Raw genomic sequence first — 23295 nt, forward strand, 5'->3', positions numbered from 1 at the left:
TAGAAACTGATACAAGTTGATATCATTTCATTTACAATTCAATAAACATATAGCAGGGTTCTCACTAGGAATTTTTCATGGTGAGAGCTGTTCTGATTTTTTAGCTTTTTTAGCTCACCTGGCCCAAATTTCAATCAACTTGAAACTTAGTACACATGTGTCATATGTTATGATCTTTCTAATTTTCATGCCAAATTATAGTTTTGATCCGAATGTCATGGTCCACTGATCATAGAAAAAATAGTGCGAGTGGGGCATCCGTGTACTATGGACACATTCTTATTTCACCCTTTTTTGTGTTTTGTTTGAAGATAGAGAGACACTAAACAGACAAAATTATCACCAATATAAGATCAATAAAAAAGAAATGTTTGTGATAAATTCTATTCTTGTCTACAATGTTGGAGAGAGTCCATTGCTGAGTATGGACATACACCTAGGTGAGCGACACAGGCTATTTTTATAGCCTCTAGTTTTCTCTATTCATTAGTTTTTGGCCATTTTTCTCCATTTTGTAAACTTTATCCACACCCTCATATGAAGGCCCAAATACATGTCAGAAGTGTCCAAGAAAACAGATAAAAGGTAAAATCACAATGATACTGAACTCCGTGAAAAATTCAAAACGGAAAGTTCCTTATCAAATGGTAAATTTAAAAGCTCAAACACATCAAGCGAATGGATAACAATTGTCATATTTCTGACTTGGTACACGCATTTTCTAATGTAGAAAATGGTGGATTAAACCTGGTTCTATACATGTAGCTACCTAAACCTCTCCCTTGTATGACAGTCATTTCATTATATTGACAACGAGGTGTGAAGAAAACAAACAGACATAATAGTTAAAAATGACAAAAATAGGGGTACCGCAGTCAACATTGTGTTATAATCATCAATATATTTTTCTACAAACGAAGCCCTGTTTTGCTCATATTGGTGACCGTATGAGGTGTATACATGTGCACACAACAAATTGGGAAAAATTCAGAAAAGAAACCATCTGTTTTGAGGGCACAGGGTTGGATGTGTGGTTAATTTTAAATTCAACAGGTCTTTTAGGAATTTCCTATTACGCAAGAAGAAATGTTGTAATCTATCAAATAGCACGATTGTGATTCTTTGATTTATGACTACTCTCTTGAATGAATTAACACTTTATTGTTATCAAAGGTACAAAATCACCGAAGTATTGTTAAAACTTCTGCATACGGACAAAACATGTTGAATGAAAATCACTGTGGTTCATTGGCGAATAAGAGAAATTTCATAACAGAATTTTTATATAAGGTCACACTTAAAAATATTTTAGTTTGCCCAAACCCTACTCAAAGCTTGAGACAGTCGGTAGGTAGGTAGGCATTATTTAAAAAAAAAAAAGAAATTGAAGTATCAGATGTTTATTAGTCTTCATGCCTATTTGATTAAAAAAAAAATCTTCAAATCAGGACAATAAAAGAATTTGAGAAGGCAGCTTTTTTCTGGGTAGGTAGCGTTTGGGCAAACAAACCTATTATTTATTATGGCCTAAGCAGTAATTTTTTTTCTATAATTAACATGAATTATTTACAGTTTAATATGTTCGAGTTGAATCAATTTTGTGTGACAAATGGATCATATGAATATGACGTAAAGGATGTAGTGACCAACTTATGACTTTTAAGAACATGACAAGAAATGCCTCTAATCATCACATGTTATTTCATTGGCTTGATTTCTACTGTCTATGCAGTCTGTTGACATACATCCAGTGTCACCTTGGTTATTGTACAGTGTATCTACATGTCAATCACCGATCAGTATATACGACAACAATTTTAAATTGACAACTGGACATAATTTCAATTAATGTAAACCCATTGATGTAAAACCAATACAAACTTAACTTTATATAAATAAATAAGCTAATGCACAAAAATTTATTTACAAAACAATGCAAAAAAATTCACAATTCTTAGATGGGTATATGAAGTGTAAAATCTGCGATCAATACATTTGCAAATCAATAATGTATAGCTGTTAATTCACCGTAATATAATGTTAATTGGACACCTTGCGCCTACCCAATCTTCCATGGACAGCAGTGGGCGTGAATTCCACTCTTTACTGTGGACCCGTGAGCGTGCGTGGACCAAAAATGTCCATCCAATGCCCAAGCCCACCGGAAGGGCAAGGAAAAGACAAAAGTCCAACACGGCTGTAGACTACTGTGTATGTTGTGTTAAATGTTTAATCACCATGCAGAGCTGTATCAATCTTGAATGTTGTATCTATACTTGCCTTAACTGTTTAAGGCTGGACCTCTGCAGTTGTATCAAGCTGCGTCCTGTGGAGCATAAATCATTTATATAGCTATACAGAAAATATCATCAATTACCAATTCAGTAAGCATTTTGTTCCAGTGCAATGCATTTTTATACGCCCGTCAAAATTTTGACGGGACGTATTATGGTATACAAATGTCCGGTGTCCGTCCGTCTGTCCTGCGTAAACATGTCGCACCGTAACTTGAGAACGACTTATCCAAATTTCATGAAACTTAACATAGTTGTTTATTATGATGGTCAAATGATCTGTATACTTTTTGGTGAAAATAAAGTTTAAACTTTTTGAGTTACGGCACTTTGTAACTAAAACAGGGGTGTGTTTTTTTCACATGTCGCACGGTATCTCAAAAACGATTCTTGATTATGGCTTAAAACTTAAAACACTTCTTATTTATATTAATCTTAATATCTGTATACTTTTTGGTGATGATTCAAAATTTTATTTTTGAGTTATTGAGTATTTTGTAAAAAAGGGGGAGGTTTTTTTTACATGTCGCACCATATCTCAAAAACGATTTATGATTATTGCTTAAATCTTTACACATGTCTTTGTTATATTAATCTAAAGATCTGTATACTTTTTGGTGATGATTCAAAATTTCATTTTTGAGTTATTGAGTATTTTATAAAACAGGGGAGGTTTTTTTTTACATGTCGCGCCGTATCTCAAAAATAATTTATGATTATTGCTTAAAACTTTACACACTTCTTTGTTATATTAATCTAAAGATCTGTATACTTTTTGGTTTTGATTCAAAATTTTGTTTTCGTGATATTTAGTTTTTTGTAAAAAAAACAGGGTTGGAGGTTTCACATGTCCCGCCATGTCTCAAAAACAATATATGGTTATTGCTTAAAACTTTCTCAGAAACTATTTATGATTATTGCATAAAACTTCCACACAAGACGTCGGGCGTATCATGCGCTTATGGCGCAGCTGTTTATTAATCGATAAGGGACTATATATATTGCCATGCAATACTCTCAGAATGCTTGTTCTAATTTATGTGCCTTTCATAGTCGATATGTAATATGGTACACCCTTGTCCTTCTTTCTGTTCGCCCTGTCTGTCTGGAGAATGCTTTAATAACATTTAATGAAATATTTATGCAATATTTGAATCGATGGAATAAATCTTTACTTTGATTTTCAAAAAATGTGTTTGTCTGTCGTTCCATAGTTACTATACGTCAGATGTATGTCAGTTTTGCTCATGTTGTGCATTTACTTTAATAAATACACTTAGTTTGACTTATTTGAGATATACACTAGTCTATTGTTGGAATTGTTAAAAGTAGGCTCCCTTGTTATCATTTAATTAGGGCCCCGACTAAAAGTCGGGTCGCCCTATAGTGATCAGTCTGTCCGTCCGTCTGTCCGTCCGTCTGTCCGTCCGTCCGTCCGTAACACTTTAACTTTGTGTCCGCTCAATATCTAGAAAACCATTATGATTTCATACTTTATACTTTACATGTTTATTAACCACCACCATAGGGCGTGTCATGATGTATGTACAACTTTCTATGTCAAAGGTCAAGGTAAAAAAAACTTTGGTTTCAGATGACAACCCTGTGTCCTGTGGTGATGATCGTGTCCGCTCTATATCTTGTGAACCCTTATGATTTCAAAGTTTATACTTGACATCCATTTAAACCAACACCAGAGGGTGTGTTATGATGTATGTACAACTCCTAGGTCAAAGGAAAAGGTCAAAAACTTTGGTTTCAGTTGACAACCCTGTGTCCTGTGATGAAGATCGTGTCCGCTACATATCTAGATAACCGTTATGATTTTATACTTAATACTTAACATGTTTATTAAGCAACACCAGAGGGTGTGTCATGATGTATGTACAACTGCCTAGGTCAAAGGTCAAGGTCAAAAACTATGGTTTCAGTTGACAATTCTGTGTCCTGTGATGAAGATCGTGTCCGCTCCATATCTGGATAACCTTTATGATTTTAAAGTTTATACTTGACATCCGTTTTAACCACCATCAGAGGGCGTGTCATGATGTATGTACAACTTCCTAGGTCAAAGGTCTGTCTCTCTGTTGGTCTGTCCATCGCTTACAATTTTGATTCAAACTATATTTATTTACCCAACGTTATTGACAGCGGGGCCTACAGAGATGGCTTCCATCTCAATGATATCTAGTTGTTTTCCTCATTCTCTCTATTGTAACCCTTACCCAATTATGCCCTGATTTCATCTTGCAAGAGCAACACCACCAATGCCACATGTGAATCAGGACCTGGATAACCTCCAAGATCACCAGACGTCATCTCTGTATTTGTTGGTTTAAGTGTTGCTCAATATTTGGATTTCTAAATCATGTTTAGTATAGTTTCTAATTTTTTTTACCGGTCTGTGATGATGGCGAGGTGTAAATCATTTGAATAAAGCTTCATATTTTAGGAGATGGAAGACCTTCATGCTTCAAAGCTTAAATAAAGATGCTGCTAAATGTTATGAAATTTCTGTCAGCCATATGTACATTGTCCTTGACCTCATTTTAATGGTTCAGCCAGTGCTAAAAATATTGTTTAACACATGAATTTCTGGCTTATTAGTAATATGAACTTTTTCATACTAGAGTTATTGGAATTGACTAGATTAACGAAATATGTAAATGTTATATGTTGTGAATTAACTCACTTTGCTAGGATCAATTAACTCTTTACCATGTTTACACTTTACTTAAGCATTGCACTAGCTGAGGAAGGTAAATTCATGAAAGCAGTTTTGATCATAAATATGCAAAGTTTTTATTTCATTTACATGGTTGTTGGAATAGGTAAACTATATGCACTTTTATTATACCCCACGCAACAAGTTGCGGAGGGTATAATGTTATTGACCCGTCCGTCAGTCCGTCCGTCAGTCCGTCCGTCAGTCCTGTTTCTTGTCATCGCAACTCCTCTCAAACCACACAACATAATTTCACGAAACCTTTTCAGATAATAAGGACATACTATGTAGTTGTGCATATCGACAGGAAATTGCGATTCAATTTTTTTTCTAGAATTACGCCCCTTTGAACTTATTTACTTAAATGTACAACTGCAACAGTTTGTCATCGCAACTCCTTTCAAACCACACAACAGAATTTCTCGAAACCTTTTCACATAATAAGGACATACTATGTAGTTGTGCATATCGAAGGGAAATTGCGATTCAATTTTTTTTCTAGGAGTTACGCCCCTTTGAACTTATTTACTTTAATGTACTACTGCAACAGTTTGTCATCACAACTCCTCTGAAACCACACAACAGAATTTCATGAAATGTTGTAGATAATACATATACTATGTATATGTGCATATTGACAGGAAATTATTATTCAATATTTGTTCTTATACAATTTTTTTTCTAACACTTATTTAATTTCTCCAATGACAATGTGGGGACGTGGGGTATGTGAGCGTGCTCCCTTAGGTTCTTTAATTTTAAATGATTCTTATTTAATGACTATAGTTTTTCATTTGATTCTTGCAACCATTTTAATATGCATATACAAATGTTGTATCTTTCTCTACTGTTGCAACTGTTTTACTTTATATCCATGCTTTATGCTTGTATTCCTATTATACCATGTATACTGGAAAAAAAAGTATATGGTATATCAAATGACACAAAATCAACACTGCACCTGATAAAACAACACTGTTATTGCTGTTCTTCATTTCACACTGATGCCTTCAATATTTAACAAAAATACAAATACTATCATGAATTGCCTAACAATTTCACTGTAAAATGGGAAAACCATTGCAAATTTATGGTAACTTCGAGACCAATTAAAATTAGATAACTTTACAGTAAATTACGTATGAAAAGGACATAATCGGCAAAGTCACAATGAAGCCTCTAACAAAAATTCTCACATGACGGTAGGTTCAAAAGGCCCCTTAACTATTGTTTAATTATCTAATTTTGCTAAAAAAAAACTAAATATTTGATATTTTCAAACAATGAAAAAGGTGCACAACAGAATAATTATATCATAATGAATTGGGTAAGATACTGTTCTTCTTCTTCATAAAAATAACTTCATATTTTTTACTTTGTAGATGAAGTTCCAACTGAAATAAAACTAATGACTGACAAAAGATCTGTTAAATTGTACCTTAAATTACTTGAGTCAGGATCTGAGAAAAAGAGGGACATACGTTTGGTAGTAGTTGGAAAGAAAGGGGCAGGAAAGACTTCATTGATTAAAAGATTGTTTGGTGAAGACATTACAGATGTTACCAGTACAAATGGAATAGAAATTCACAAAATTAAATGCAAAGCAAAATCTGATGATGGAATATGGAATAAATTAGATGGTATGATTTTTTTTTTTATAGTTAATGACAATTACAACAAATGTGTTAAAACGATAAATCAAACAATTCCAATATACTTCTTTTTAAGATCAAATCTTTATTGAAAAATGTAACTTTAAATGTGGACATCTGTATATGCAATTGAGAATAACAAGCCATGCCATGTCTTATAAAAGTTTAAGGCCTTATTGTCCCTAATCAGAAAGTAGGATGCTTTCCAGGTAGCAGTGGTCACATTTATAAAGCTTCTTATTTCAAAAGGTTATTTGAGCTGGTTAAGTTTGTCATTATCTGGTATACTGATGCCTAATGATCTGAGGTTTCAGTCTGGCATATGTATGATGTTTTAGGCTCTGCTGTTTCGTGATTATATCCCTTTCTAAGATAATAAAGCTACCAGGTCAACTTCTTTTTAGTAGGGTTCATCTGAAGTTGACTTCATTTTCATTGTTCTTTGGTCAACATTACTTCTAGTCCTAGATACTATAAGTAATTCAACCACTATATTTGGTATATAGAACAATTGCAAAGTATAAATATCCGTCTGAAAACAGTGGAATAAAAAAAATATCCAACTCCGAGAAAAATTCGTGAAGCAAATGACAAAAATTATAAGCTCCAAAATGGCTTTTCCAGTCATGTCCGTGCATTTACTCGTGAACCATTCAACCTAAGCTTTTCAAATTGTAATATGTTGATACTGATGACAAAATGGAGGTCAAGTTCAATAATGATAATTTTGACTTTTACCGTTCAGGAGTTATGGTTCTTGAAAGATTGAAAAATGGTGTTTCCAGTCATGTCCGTGCATTTTCTCATGAACCATTCAACCAAAGCTTTTCAAATTCTAATATGTTGTTACTGATGACAAAATAGAGGTCAAGTTCAATAATGATGATTTTGACTTTTACCGTTCAGTAGTTATGGTTCTTGAAAGATCGTAAAATGGTGTTTCCAGTTGTGTCCGTGCATTTACGCATGAACTGTTCTACCAAAGCTTCCCAAATTTTAATATGTTGTTACTGATGACTAAATGGAAGTCAAGTTCAATAATGATAATTTTGACTTTTACCGTTCAGGAGTTATGGTTCTTGAAAGATTGAAAAATGGTGTTTCCAGTCATGTCCGTGCATTTTCTCATGAACCATTCAACCAAAGCTTTTCAAATTCTAATATGTTGTTACTGATGACAAAATAGAGGTCAAGTTCAATAATGATGATTTTGACTTTTACCGTTCAGTAGTTATGGTTCTTGAAAGATCGTAAAATGGTGTTCCAGCTGTGTCCGTGCATTCACGCATGAACTGTTCTACCAAAGCTTCCCAAATTTTAATATGTTGTTACTGATGACTAAATGGAAGTCAAGTTCAATAATGATGATTTTGACTTTTACCGTTCAGGAGTTATGGTTCTTGAAAGATTAAAAAATGGTGTTTCCAGTCGTGTCCGTGCATTTTCTCATGAACCATTCAAATTCTAATATGTTGTTACTGATGACGAAATAGAGGTCAAGTTCAATAATGATGATTTTGACTTTTACCGTTCAGTAGTTATGGTTCTTGAAAGATCGTAAAATGGTGTTTCCAGTCGTGTCCGTGCATTTACGCATGAACTGTTCTACCAAAGCTTCCCAAATTTTAATATGTTGTTACTGATGACTAAATGGAAGTCAAGTTCAATAATGATGATTTTGACTTTTACCGTTCAGGAGTTATGGTTCTTGAAAGATTGAAAAATGGTGTTTCCAGTCATGTCCGTGCATTTTCTCATGAACCATTCAACCAAAGCTTTTCAAATTCTAATATGTTGTTACTGATGACAAAATAGAGGTCAAGTTCAAAAATGATGATTTTGACTTTTACCGTTCAGTAGTTATGATTCTTGAAAGATCGTAAAATGGTGTTTCCAGTTGTGTCCGTGCATTTACGCATGAACTGTTCTACCAAAGCTTCCCAAATTTTAATATGTTGTTACTGATGACTAAATGGAAGTCAAGTGCAATAATGATAATTTTGACTTTTACCGTTCAGGAGTTATGGTTCTTGAAAGATTGAAAAATGGTGTTTCCAGTCATGTCCGTGCATTTTCTCATGAACCATTCAACCAAAGCTTTTCAAATTCTAATATGTTGTTACTGATGACAAAATAGAGGTCAAGTTCAATAATGATGATTTTGACTTTTACCGTTCAGTAGTTATGGTTCTTGAAAGATCGTAAAATGGTGTTTCCAGTTGTGTCCGTGCATTCACGCATGAACTGTTCTACCAAAGCTTCCCAAATTTTAATATGTTGTTACTGATGACTAAATGGAAGTCAAGTTCAATAATGATGATTTTGACTTTTACCGTTCAGGAGTTATGGTTCTTGAAAGATTAAAAAATGGTGTTTCCAGTCGTGTCCGTGCATTTTCTCATGAACCATTCAAATTCTAATATGTTGTTACTGATGACGAAATAGAGGTCAAGTTCAATAATGATGATTTTGACTTTTACCGTTCATAAGTTATGGTTCTTGAAAGATCGTAAAATGGTGTTTCCAGTCGTGTCCGTGCATTTACGCATGAACTGTTCTACCAAAGCTTCCCAAATTTTAATATGTTGTTACTGATGACTAAATGGAAGTCAAGTTCAATAATGATGATTTTGACTTTTACCGTTCAGGAGTTATGGTTCTTGAAAGATTAAAAAATGGTGTTTCCAGTCGTGTCCGTGCATTTTCTCATGAACCATTCAAATTTTAATATGTTGTTACTGATGACAAAATAGAGGTCAACTTCAATAATGACGATTTTGACTTTTACCGTTCAGGAGTTATGGTTCTAGTAAGATCGTAAAATGGTGTTTCCATGTTGTTGCAATTACTCACGAACCATTCAATCTAAGCTTTTCAAATTTTAAGATGTTGATACTGATGACAAAATAGAGGTCAAATTTGATATTGACGATTTTCACTTTCACCAATCATCAGTAATGGTTCTTGTGATATTGCCAGGACACAAATAAATGTTAATAAATCCGGTTTGCTGTCGTTATGACAGCCCCTTGTTAGAATAGAAATCTTACAAATGAATTACACTCCTATTTTAAAATTTGCATAATTCAAAAAAGATGTAGACCAATTGTGTATTGCTATTTTACAATATAAGATGGAGAAAGACATCTGATCTACCTTCAGCAGAGTATTAGAAAGGCAGAAAAAAAAATATTTGATTTTTAAATGATAGGAAACCATGAAGAAACTGAACCTCAAGCAAGACTTTTGAAAGAATACGAGGGAAAACTTCAGGACAAATGAACAGTTGAAAAACCAATACAATCCCTCATTGCAATTAATGACAACACACCGTCAACGAGTTTTGATGTAACAAAGAAATCAAGGACAGTATATCAGCAGCCTGAAATAATGAAATCTCAAAAATCAGCAGATCCGCCACTTACTAACCAGCATCCAGACCAATCACTTGAACAAGCAGGAAGGGATTATGAAGCCATGCAAACTGCTAAGTCCAAAGTTGATCTAACCGACAAAGAGGAGTATGCCACATTACTGCTATGGGATTTTGCAGGAGATGAAGAATTTTACCACACACATCAAACATTTCTCTCACCAGATGCAATTTATCTTGTTGTTACAAAACTGAATGAGGCTGATGACCCTAAAGCCAAAGGTATGTTTCTCATATATATAGATCAATCATCAATTAATACAATGATATGTGGTATGTTTTCTAAGATTTAAAGATATATTCATGTAGACCCTTGTCCTTAAATAGACCTTTTGATAAAATTATTTCATTGATCATTTTATTTTTTTGTAAATTTAACTTATCCGATATTATCTCATTTGTAAAGCCCTATTAAAAATTCAAAATAGTTGATACATGTACATGTACATAAAATGATTAAAATATGATTTATTTAGTATAATGTTCTTTAATGAACTGGACCTTCAATGTACAATTTTAAATAATTGTGTTACTAGATGATGAATTTTCCTAACGTTAAGAATTATAAAAGAAAGATGAAGATTAACTGGTTTTATACATTATACATGAGTTAGTGTGTGTCTATATTTTTTTATTTCTTTTATTTATGGTAACAATCATGACAATCTACCGAATTTGCACATTTTATTTTCATTTTTTTAAATGTATTTTAAAAAAAACATATTTTAAAAAATGTAATATATATGAGAAAATTATTAACTTATTAAAATGTTAATATTTCAGAAGGTAGAAAACCTGGATTCTTCACACGTTATATAACAATGCCTTATGTAATGAAGTTACCGTCTGTCATATATATATCCATTATCCTTTACGTCATTTTCATGGTTCAGTGACTGCTTTAATAAAATATTAGAACTTTAGTATTCTTAATTTCTGTCTTATTATCAGATATACGATAACTATAACTATGTTTGGTATTTCGGTACCTTGAAGGTCACATCCATCAGACCGTTTTTACTTAACCTCAACATCACTTCATGGATCAATGAACAAGGTCTAGTTTTTTTGTGGTCAAATCCGTTTCTCAGATACTGTAAGCAATAGGTCTACTATATTTGGTGTATGGAATTATTGTAAGGTGTACATGTCCAAACTGGCAGGTGCCATCTGACCTTGACCTCATGTTCATGGTTCACGTGTTAACGTAACGTTTTAAGCTTTTGTGTTTCGGTCTGTTTGTCTGATACTCTATGCTGAAGGTTAACTTGATTGGGTGTATGAAAATATTTTACAGTATACATGTCAGTCTGTGGGTTTGCCCTCATGTTCACGAATCATTGCTTCGTGTTAAGTTTTTTTTTTTTCAATGTTTTTTTAATACTCTAAACAAGATGTCAACTTAATTTGGTGTATGGAATGACTTTGAGGTGTTTTTGTCAGACTGATAGTCATCATCTGAACATGACCATGGCGTTTCTTAGATACTATATGCAATAGGTCAACTACATTAAGAAGCCTGTAATACTTAAAGATGTACATGTCTGTCTGGCAGGGTTCATCTGACCATGGCCTCGTTTTATGGGTTCAATGATGAAATCTAAGTTTTCCTGGCTAAGTCTGTTTCTTAGATGTACAAAAGGTCAACTATATTTGATGACCTTGACATCATTTTCTTGGATCATGTTTAATTTATGAGATAGTTGTAGTAAAGCTTTATATTAAGACTATCATCATAATATCAATGGTTAGTCCCCTTGCGAAAATGGTGCAGGATATCACAATATATCCCAAGGATATCTCAGGATAATCTTGAGAAAAATCACAGGGCAATCTTGAGATATTCTGATCCTGAGATAGGGTTAAACATGGGACGGTATTGGAACAATGATATTCCAGGGATATCCAGAGACAGTCCAGACCATAAATATCCTAGTAGAAAATCCTGTGATAATCCTGTGCTCAGGATTCCTCAGGTCCTGGTCTCAGGAAATTATCCTGATGTCAGGATTTACAGATTTGCTTGCATTGAGTAAGCCCTGGGATAATCCTGGTATATCCTGTGAATATCCTGACAATATGTCCTTAATTTGTCAGGATTAGATTTGCTTACATTTAGTTGGTCCTGGTATATCCTGAGAATATCCTGTGAATATCCTTAGAATGTCCTTACTTCAGGACCAATAAATGTCTTGCATGAATTCTATTTATAAGAAATTACAAAATTTGAGTAAAATCCTTTTTTAATGCACATTTTTCTTCTATTGCAAATATTTTCTTAAATTAGTTTGAATCCATATTCCTTATTTTAAACAAGGGCAGATCCAGCCATTTCAAAAAGGGGTGTTCCCAACCCTGGATAATAAAAGGGGTTTCAACTATATGTCCCTATTCAAATGTATAGATTGTCCACCCAAAAAAAACAGAACCCTCCCCTGAATACACAACTGATAAGGTAGGTGTTTGCCCTGGTATCATTTTTAAATGCACATTTTTTTCTGTTGCAAATATTTTCTTAAATTATTTTAAATCCATATTTACTTATTCTAATCAAGGACAGATCCAGCCATTTCAAAAAGGGGGGTTCAAACCCATGATAAAGGGGAATCCAGCTATAGGTGGCACGGTAGTATTTCCTGGCCATAAGGGATAATGATAGCCTTTTTAGAATTTTCACCACTTTCTAACACTGCAAAAAATTCTACATTCACAGTTAACTGAAGTACTTTCATTTTACCATTCAGAAATGAATTTGGATATGTACCATGACCGTTTACTTTTTTTGCTATTTTTAAAATCCTAAGGCCACTAGTACTTTTAGGTCTTTTATGGTGCAGTGAATGCAAAATTTTAAAAAATTCTCAAAAATTCATTTTCATCTGTATATAAAATTATTTCATATTTTTCTACACCTGATTCATCACTCAGTTTGGGAAAGTATGTTCAGTTGATACTGTATTTTTTGTCCAATCACACTGTTTAGATACATTTACCTAAGTAGGGTACACAAAAGAGCAACCTAAATTCTGGAAAGCAAATACTACCGTGCCACCTTAACCAAGACATAGCAAACTTGAAACCAGTCATGACACCTATGATGCAAAGACTTCTTATTTTGGAACATATTACAATAAAGAATACTAGTCTGCACTCATTTCTTACCAAAAAAAAATGAAACATTACATCCCTACCCCATCTGGCAGATTTTCACTTTTTTTTTCATCTTACCATTTTTACTTAAGGAGTGAACAAAACCCAAATATATGATGTTTCAAATCAACACAGAAGTCAAACATGATGATTCAGGAGGAATTAGTGGATTGCCAACTCTGTTTATGGTTAATCTGACTGAAAGAAACAGTTTTAGCACCAAATCATGAAAACTGGTATTAAAGTCCATTCCACATTTTACAGCATGCCTTATATTACTTCAAACATTTTCAGATTGTGAGAATAAAACAACAAGAGTCTTTAGATTGCAGTTAACTATTATTCCAAAATCTGTTTGACAATACAAGTACTAGAACACATCTCTAAGTGGACTGTTTGTCTATTTCTCATGTACAGTATGCATTAAGTTAAATTATGTCCCCTTACATAATCAATTTGCCTTTATTGTGCTTTTCACTGTCAGAAAATCTTAACAACTAATGGTATTTGCATGGAAAATGAATAAACCATTTAAACTTGCTGATATAACATCATAAATACATTCTTTGTCAAAAATAAGGTATATTCAATGTAAAGAAACCCCTATTTCTATCTCTATTTCAGACCAGTATAAGAGCTTAATGAATAAGTAAGGACCCCTTAACCTCTTACTAGTTCCCCTAAAGCTCCAACTGGTGTCATGTTACATCAGAACTACAAATTAAACCTCAAGAAAACTAGTATAGCTGTACTTGTGTTGAAAAAAATAAGAAATTATGCAATTTATTTATTTCGGTGAAAATAAAAGGATGTACATACAACCGAAGAATGTCGCGTCTCAAATTCCAGTGGTTGCACATGTGTCAGACACTGCGAAAAGTCAAAGCGAGCATTTATAATTAAAAATGTTAAGTGCAAGTTACATAAAAAAAATGAATTTCTACTTTCTAGGTAAATTTTTACATTATTACCTACAGATCAGGCAAAATTTGCTGAATCAGCAATTTTTACTCTCAGGGGTGGAATTTAAGGCTTGTTTTTATCATAGTTGCCCTTAATCAACTTTGTATTGATAAACTTACAAATTGCATAGGTAAAACAAGTTCCTTTATTGATTTAGTGTAAAAATATATATCCCCCTTAAGGTGGCACGGTAGTATTTCCTGGCCATAAGGGATAATGATAGCCTTTTTAGAATTTTCACCACTTTCTAACACTGCAAAAAATTCTACATTCACAGTTAACTGAAGTACTTTCATTTTACCATTCAGAAATGAATTTGGATATGTACCATGACTGTTTACTTTTTTTGCTATTTTTAAAATCCTAAGGCCACTAGTACTTTTAGGTCTTTTATGGTGCAGTGAATGCAAAATTTTAAAAAATTCTCAAAAATTCATTTTCATCTGTATATAAAATTATTTCATATTTTTCTACACCTGATTCATCACTCAGTTTGGGAAAGTATGTTCAGTTGATACTGTATTTTTTGTCCAATCACACTGTTTAGATACATTTACCTAAGTAGGGTACACAAAAGAGCAACCTAAATTCTGGAAAGCAAATACTACCGTGCCACCTATATGTCCCTATCCAAATGCATTGATTATCCAAAAAAAAAATAGAACCCTCCCCTGATTATGCCACTGATAAGATAGATGTTTGCCTTGGTACACAGGGGCTTGTTTAGTGAGTCGAACGAGGTTTTACTGTCAAGGAGAGGATTCTGAGGGGGATTGGAACCCACCCTTTTTTAGCAAGATCAATGCATATGAAAGGGTTTATAGTACATAGTTTGAACCCCACACCTTTTTTAAAATGGCTGGATCTGCACCTGTACCCACCCAATATTAAAACTAAAGTAACTATGCGTCAGATATAATAATATAAAAGGATACATGTAAAGTTTCTGCTTCTTTCTGTAATATTTTGATGTCTCTGTTCTTCCAAGTAGAATCGCTGAATAAATGTAACTAAAATCTCCACGGAATCTGTTTTACTATCAAAACTGGCAGCTCCATTTTGATATTTAATCATTCAATCCCTTAAAAGTATAAAAAAAAATCCACAAAGAATCAATTGTTCTAGATGTTTTAAAGCAATAAAATTCAATTGAAATGTTGTTGCCTGTTTATACACTACATCGGAAGCTGTTAAGGAATCAAATTCATTTCAAAACCCTCCCCCTTTTTATCCCCTGAAGATTAAAAAAACTGGCTACTTATTATTTTCACAAAAGAACAATTCAAACAATTCAAAAACTATAAATTTTAGGTAACTACCAATAATCATATGTGGAAACAATTATTCATTTTGTTTATATAATTAAAAATAAATTTACAAATATGCTTTCAGACTTTCTGATGTTGCTTTGCTCAAAGAAACCATAAAAAAAATCATATTTCCTCAACAAATTTTATTTTATAATAATATACACATGTCTGTCATGTTAAATTAAATTTGTAATGCACTTATCTGAAATCTTTCTGCCTGGAAATGTCTTTTCCGTGTTTCCATCAGCGTAATCTTCATTTTGGTGACGTATTACCCAAGAGTGCACTTACGCTGACGTTGAGACTGTGACAATCTCGCCCCAGATAATATCGGCCAGAAGTTGATCTGTGCCGTAACGGAAGTATGAAAATAAATCAAGGATGTCGCAAACAAATATTTATTAATATGCAGTTTTATTAAGTATAATAATAAAAAAAAATCTTTAGTTTAAACGGCACATGGTGCATGTGAATAAACAAGTGGACTCACTTGGAAGGTATTTTTAGGGCCGAACTGTTCAGAACGATTAAAACCACGAGGTCAAGGTTTGTTTACATTGTACATACGTTGAGAAACGTCTGTCGTTGGGCCTATCTATCATTGATCTGATATTTTTATTTATATGCCGGACGACAATTAATAGAAAGGCACATATGTGAACTTGGAGAAAATCCGAATTTACATCTTTAGCAGTTTAGGGAAAGGAAGAGTAAAAAAAAACTTCTGGCAGCAAACCAGTAACAGCAGTGACAGTCCCACACGCAGTGTTACCAGTTTTAAAACAATAAAATGTACCACCAGTATTGTAAATAAAACCCAACACTTTGCATATATACGGCAATGACTAAATTATGTGTTTTTCAACACTTCCAAAATAGTTCGGAATGTGATTTATTATTGATGTGTCATTTAAATTATAATCTTAACCTGCTTAGGCTAATAGACCAATGATTACTCTGAAGTAAATTGGCTGTTATGATAGACAAGCTTTGGAGTTTCTCGGACACCCTGCCGTTTTTATTGCAAAAATCTATTACTTAGGAATATTGTCCTCGTTATGCTTCCATGAACAGGAAGAATAGCAGTAACTGTGTAAATAAGTTAACTGTCAAAATATGTTTAATATCTTTAATTAACACCAATAATCTTTGCACTATGCCATTAATAACTTGTGTATTTCAAAATTGTTTGACAAAATAGTTTTAGTTTCTTCCCACTAATGACTATTCTCTAACCCTACACAAATCCTGCCTAAAACACTTTTTCATGTGAATATTTACTTTTTTTAACAAACAACAGATAATTTTAATCCCAAAGATTTTCTTTCTTATTTAGTTGAATTTGTGATATAGATTATATTATTTCTTAAGTCTCAATACCAGGAATCATCCAGGACTTCAATTTTTTTTGCATTCAGAAAGAATTTGTAAAGTATCTGAAAGTTGGATGAATGTTGAAGGAAAAGTCCTGACATATCCTGGTCTATATTATGTTTATGTTTTAAAGTCTTGAGATATCCTGAGAATTCCCCTAGTTTAAAGCTGCTTGATTTGAAAGTACTGACATTTCCTGAAATTCTCCCATGATTTTTTTCCCTAGAAAAAGTGCTAAATGCTCTACAGGATATTTTCAGGATATCCCAGGATAATCTTGAGATATCCTGATTAAAAAAAATGTCAGGATTTATTTCTGCAAGGGTTTAAAAGAAAGTGAGACAATTCAGCGTGTGCACTCTTGTTTAAAAATGAATGGATTCATTTATCCGTTAGGAAATATCTAGCGTCCAAGGAATATAAAAAGTATTTACTCCTTTACCATTGGATTATTCCAATATATCATAAACTCATATTTGCTTCTACAGCACAGGGACATATAATAATGCAATGTGCTATTAGGAAGAATGATATATTTTGAAGATTTTCATCATCCCTTTAATTTGTACCAGTACCCTCTTATCTATCTATCTTCTCTAGACATCTTTCTTACAACAAACTACAACCTAAATTACACCTATGAAATCAGTGCATTATTTCTTTGCAGATTTATTCCGTTTATGGATTGACTCGATACATTGCTACTGCAGACTGGAACAGGACAAAAATGAAGCTGATGACAACAAATTTCCAAATCGCATTGATCCACCAGTAGTTGTCATTGGTACTTGGAAAGATGCTGTTACCTGTGGAATAGAAGAGGTATAATATAAAGAAAATTAATCACATTGCTTCAGTTTGTGTCTTGCCTGCGATGAAAGTCACAGAAAGCTAGACATAGGGATTGCTTTTCCGACAACAGTGGCGACGATGGCGATAACAAGGTGCTCTACCCAAGTAAGTTTGATAGGCACTATACATGTGATAGGTCAATGATATTTTCTTAAAGTTGGCATTACTATCAGTAAATATTAGTTTGACGACTATTTTTAGGCCGTAGGTCCAGTAGAACAACAGGATGTGACTTCATGGCCAAACTGTAATTTGGCTACTCTCAGTAGTTTTACACTCAACATTGGACAACATGTATAATGCGTCAGCTAACGTCAACTGAAAAATGGTGAGTCTTTGTTAAAAAATTTCATCCGTTTACCACATAGTACAAACAGTAAATAATGTTGATGGTAAACACAATTTGTAGAGAAAAATATATGAGTTTAAATATTATATTCATTTTCAAACGTAGAAAAAAAAGTTAATCTTATTATATCTGAACAGTGAATTTCGGATTTTGATTTTCTGCACTGTAGAATTAAATAGCGATTGTAAAATTATTTACAAAAAATGTCTATCCTTTGATTTTCTCAGTTGTTTTACATCCTATTTTTGCTAGTTTTAGGCATGGCAATCTGTAAAGAAAAGGGGTGTGTAAGATAGGGCAAAAATGTGTACCCATTAATATAGGAGTCTCAACTTATAAGACATATTTAAAATTTTAAAGTGAAATTTAATTTGAAAGTGAATATTCATTCAATTGCAACTTTAACGAAAAGGTGAATCCTAAGAATTTCAACCACTTTAAAAATAACAATATGTGTCAAAAATGCAATGACTTGTCAAGTTATATAGATTTTTTTTAAATTGAAGAAGGCGCCATTTTCGCATTTTTAGCTCACCTGGCCCGAAGGGCCAAGTGAGCTTTTCCCATCACTTGGCGTCCGGCGTCCGGCGTCGTCGTCCGGCGTCCGTCGTCGTCGTCGTCCGTCGTCGTTAGCTTTTAGAAAAATCTTCTCCTCTGAAACTACTGGGCCAAATTAAACCAAACTTGGCCACAATCATTATTGGGGTATCTAGTTTAAAAAAATGTGTGGCGTGACCCGGTCAACCAACCAAGATGGCCGCCATGGCTAAAAATAGAACATAGGGGTAAAATGCAGTTTTTGGCTTATAACTCAAAAACCAAAGCATTTAGAGCAAATCTGACATGGGGTATACTTGTTTATCAGGTCAAGAACTATCTGCTCTGAAATTTTCAGACAAATCGGACTACCCTTTGTTGGGTTGCTGCCCCTGAATTGGTAATTTTAAGGAAATTTTTCTGTTTTTGGTTATTATCTTGAATATTATTATAGTTAGAGATAAACTGTAAATAGCAATAATGTTCATCAAAGTAAGATTAACAAATAAGTCAACATGACCGAAATGGTCAGTTGACCCCTTTAGGAGTTATTGCCCTTTATAGTCAATTTTTAACCATTTTGTGTAAATCTAAGTTATCTTTTACAAAAATCTTCTCCTCTGAAACTTTTAGGCCAAATTAATCCAAACTTGGCCACAATCATTATTGGGGTATCTAGTTTAAAAAATGTGTGGCTTGACCCGGTCAACCAACCAAGATGGCCGCCATGGCTAAAAATAGAACAGAGGGGTAAAATGCAGTTTTTGGCTTATAACTCAAAAACCAAAGCATTTAGAGCAAATCTGACATGGGATATTATTGTTTATCAGGTCAAGATCTATCTGCTCTGACATTTTCAGACGAATCGGACAACCCTTTGTTGGGTTGCTGTCCCTGAATTGGTAATTTTAAGGAAATTTTGCTGTTTTTGGTTGTTATCTTGAATATTATTATAGATAGAGATAAACTGTAAACATTAATAATGTTCAGCAAAGTAGGATTGACAAATAAGTCAACATGACCAAAATGGTCAATTGACCCCCTAAGGAGTAATTGTCCTTTATAGTCAATTTTTAACACTTTTTATAAAATTTGTAAATTTTTATTAACATTTTCCACTGAAACTACTGGGCCAAGTTCATTATAGATAGAGATAATTGTAAGCAGCAAGACAGTTTATTACAGTAAGATTTACAAACACATCACTATCACCAAAACACAATTTTGTCATGAATCCATCTGCTTCCTTTGTTTAATATTCACATAAACCAAGGTGAGCGACACAGGCTCTTTAGGGCCTCTAGTTTTCTATAACGTCTATTGGTTTGCTATAATTATTTGCTGTTTCTAAAACATTTCATCCTTTTTTTTTGTGGATACTTTAATATATTAATCTTTGGTACATCATGTATATGTTATGAAAATATTAGGCACTTCTATCGAGTTGAAATGGGGAACAGACATCTTTATTTTATATGTCGTAACGTCATACTACGAGGTCCCGATCTTCAGAGGGGAATATGAAGTTTTGTTTGACGTCACTTGTGATAGTTTCAACCAATCAAATGTTGATTTCACCAACAAAACCAATATGCAGTGGAATAATAAGTTTTAACTGCCAGTGATCATTTGAAACAGAATTGCCATAATTGACCTAAACCAAAGTTGTTTCAGGATATTGATCAACGTTGTCAATTTCTGGCACTGAAAATGTCAATATTAAATGTCATTGAAATGTGGATTTTTTTGTTCTTTGTGGAAATGTTGTTTATTTAATGCCAAGAAAGTCATGCGATATGTTGAATCCATATCAACGTTACACCAAAAAAAAAAACTTTAGGCCTACATCAACCAATATACTTTGAGATCGTTCTTTCGGGATCCATATTTATTCCTTAAATATTGTTACTGGCCTTTGAGTTTATAATGAACTTCTACTCTGAATCTGATCGTTTTTTTATACGCCCGTTTACGGGACGTAGTATGGTATACCGTTTTCCGCCTGTCCGTCCGTCGTGAACATGTCGGCCATTAACTCAAAAACACTTTAACCAATTTGCATAAAACTTTGGTGAATTGTTATATCTACTGACATGAGCTTGTTTTTTTTTATATATTTTAGATTTTACGTTTCTGAATTACAGGGTTTTATTCATAAAAAAGGGGGATTTTCAAGTTTTTGGACAAAAAATCAAACAAATGCTTTCAGCAGTTCTTATGCAACTTTGGTGAATTGTTTATATCTATTGCTGTAAGCTCCGTTTCGAATTTTATAAATCTTACATCTTACATTTTTGAGGTATGGGGTTTTATTCATTAAAAAGGGGGGGGGGGATTTTCCAGTTTTCCGACAATCACTTAAAAATGCTGTCAGCAATGCTCATGAATTGTGAATATTTATTAATTTAAGCTCCCTTTACATTTTCATAAATTTCTGATATGACATTGATAATTAATTGAACTTTATTTGTTTATAGGGCCATCATTAAAAATATCTTTGTTTCCCCTCCCCGACTGAGGTTATCAGGGTATGGGTAGGTAGGTAGGCAAATTATTTTATTTCATTTCTTGATTTAATTTTTCTATATTGAATTTTTACAAAATTCAACAGGTAAGATAAGTCAAGAAAAGTGGGGTATTCCCTGTATTCAGTGTACACCCCAGTGTTCTGATGTTAAAAACAGTATACACTGGGACCTCCTTTTTCCTATTCATTTTATGGTATGAAATCTACAAAAGCACACATCCTTCATGTGATAACAATGTGTAATGAAAGCAAGTGTTTAATTAGTTAAAAATCAAGCTTATTTCAAGTCTAATTTGATGCATAACTCACAACAAAACAATTCCTGTGTTCACCAATTCATACCTTGATCATCAATTATGAAATGACAAAAAGATATGTTAATGACTTGGGAATTAAAATTTAATGTATAAAAATTTTCAATAGAAGTGAACATAATTCAGTTATGTTCAGTTGCACCTGGATCATGCAGCTTGGTCAATAAATTCCTAAACAAAAGATTTGTATGTTTTTTCGAGTTCTAGAAAAAAACAAGGCTTCAGTTATATGTTTTGTTGTTTCTAGAATACTTTAAGTATGTACAAATTCAACTGATGCAGTAATAACGTAAAACGTGCCCTTTTGTAAATTTTATGCCATAAATTGAAAAATACAAACACTTTTAAACTGGTCTTGTTTACACAAGAGGTGAAAGCAGGGAATTTACGTATCCAACATTTTCTGACTTGTGCCCAACCTGTTCGAAGTAAGACAAAGTAGATTGATTTCAAAACACGATTCAGACTATTTTTACTGAAAGATTTTATCCTTTAAACAGGAACAGAGGTAAAAGACAAAGCCAATCAAGGTGCACTCAGTGAGTTGAAAGATGCTTCAGATTTTTTATTTTCAAATATCACCCTTGCACACAACACACAAATCGTGTAGCAAGGCAGTTTGTTTTCCTTGATTCCAAATCATATAGACGCTTCAATGCAAAAATGCCTTGATATAAAACGCTTGTTGATTACAGCATCGGAAAGGTATGACAAAAAACCAATGCACGTTTACTACAGCATCGGAAAGATATCACCAAAAACCAACATAGCAAAAAAAAAATTTTGGACAAGAATAGCCAATAAAAAATTTTCGACTCGTGGCGATTCTACTGGGTCGGTGGTGGCCTAGTCTGACAACAGATTTACTAAGTATTGCGCAATTGCACAGTGTATTGTTTAACAGCAAGAAATCGTTAATTGAAAATCAATTCAATTCATATAACTTATTCCAAGTTTTAGGATTACATTGTATTCTAGTTTATATTCTTTATGACTTTACTTTGTAAGCATTCCATCTCTTGTGGCATGAATATTGATATATCTATGCATAGGGGTAATACAATTTGCTATTATAGGTAGGTGGCGGGAGGGGGATCCGGGTCCGTTCGCACTAGTACCTCTTCGCCCTGGGTTATTTTGCCCTGATACCCATTGACCCTGTTCTTTTATTTTGTTTAGCTGTCTTGTTTGATGTAAATTATTTGAATAAAGTATGTAAAAGTTTGTTGACAATTTTGTGAATAAACCGCATAAGTCATAACATGGGAGGTAGTAAGATTTTTTTCTGGATAAACTTAATTTATTTGCATCCATAATACCATTGCTACATATACAAATGCTTTTATTTCTAAATATATTTTCACTTTGGCATACAGATGCAGCCTATTAATTTTCAGTCTGTCTTGTGTCATGTTATTTAGGAGCCTTTTATACATGTAGCTTACTATGCTGTATTGGTTATTGCTCTTAGTTGAAGGCCGTCACTCATTAACCTTTTCGTCTTTTAGTATCTGGTAGAGAGTAGTCTTTTGTTCAGAAGTTGTGTGGTTATCATTTTTCCGGAGACAGAGCAGGTACCTAAGACCAAAATCCGAATGTTATCCATCAGTGGTTGGTGTCAATGATGGATTCAATATATGAATAGGAAATGTCAAAAATTATGAAAATGGGATTTCAATTTTTATGTTTCATATCATTTAACACCTTTTATTGGCTTTTAAATAATTTTTTGGGATAACACTTATTTGAAAATAAACGACAATAAAGACAACAACACCCATCAATTACCGCAAGGTATTAATTTAATGTGGTCGA

The 23295-nt window shown here is 33.2% G+C and overlaps 2 protein-coding genes across 3 annotated transcripts in view; both read left to right on the forward strand.

The window, feature by feature from the left end:
- Positions 1-10051, forward strand: part of LOC134702301 (inversin-A-like) — a 35186-nt gene extending 25135 nt beyond the window's left edge. The window contains exons 6-7 of the mRNA XM_063563284.1: positions 6402-6659; positions 9883-10051. Coding sequence (XP_063419354.1) covers positions 6402-6659; positions 9883-9953 — 329 coding nt within the window. The 3' untranslated portion in view covers positions 9954-10051. The remainder of the gene's footprint in view (positions 1-6401; positions 6660-9882) is intronic.
- A 10-nt stretch (positions 10052-10061) lies between these two features.
- The window catches only part of LOC134702300 (uncharacterized), a 33910-nt gene continuing 20676 nt past the window's right edge, over positions 10062-23295 (forward strand). For both annotated transcript variants that reach the window (XM_063563282.1, XM_063563283.1), the window contains exons 1-2: positions 10062-10326; positions 17569-17723. In XM_063563282.1, the coding sequence (XP_063419352.1) occupies positions 10062-10326; positions 17569-17723 (420 nt within the window). The remainder of the gene's footprint in view (positions 10327-17568; positions 17724-23295) is intronic.

This window comes from Mytilus trossulus, unplaced genomic scaffold, assembly GCF_036588685.1.
Source record: "Mytilus trossulus isolate FHL-02 unplaced genomic scaffold, PNRI_Mtr1.1.1.hap1 h1tg000429l__unscaffolded, whole genome shotgun sequence".
Taxonomy (NCBI): Eukaryota; Metazoa; Mollusca; class Bivalvia; order Mytilida; family Mytilidae; genus Mytilus; species Mytilus trossulus.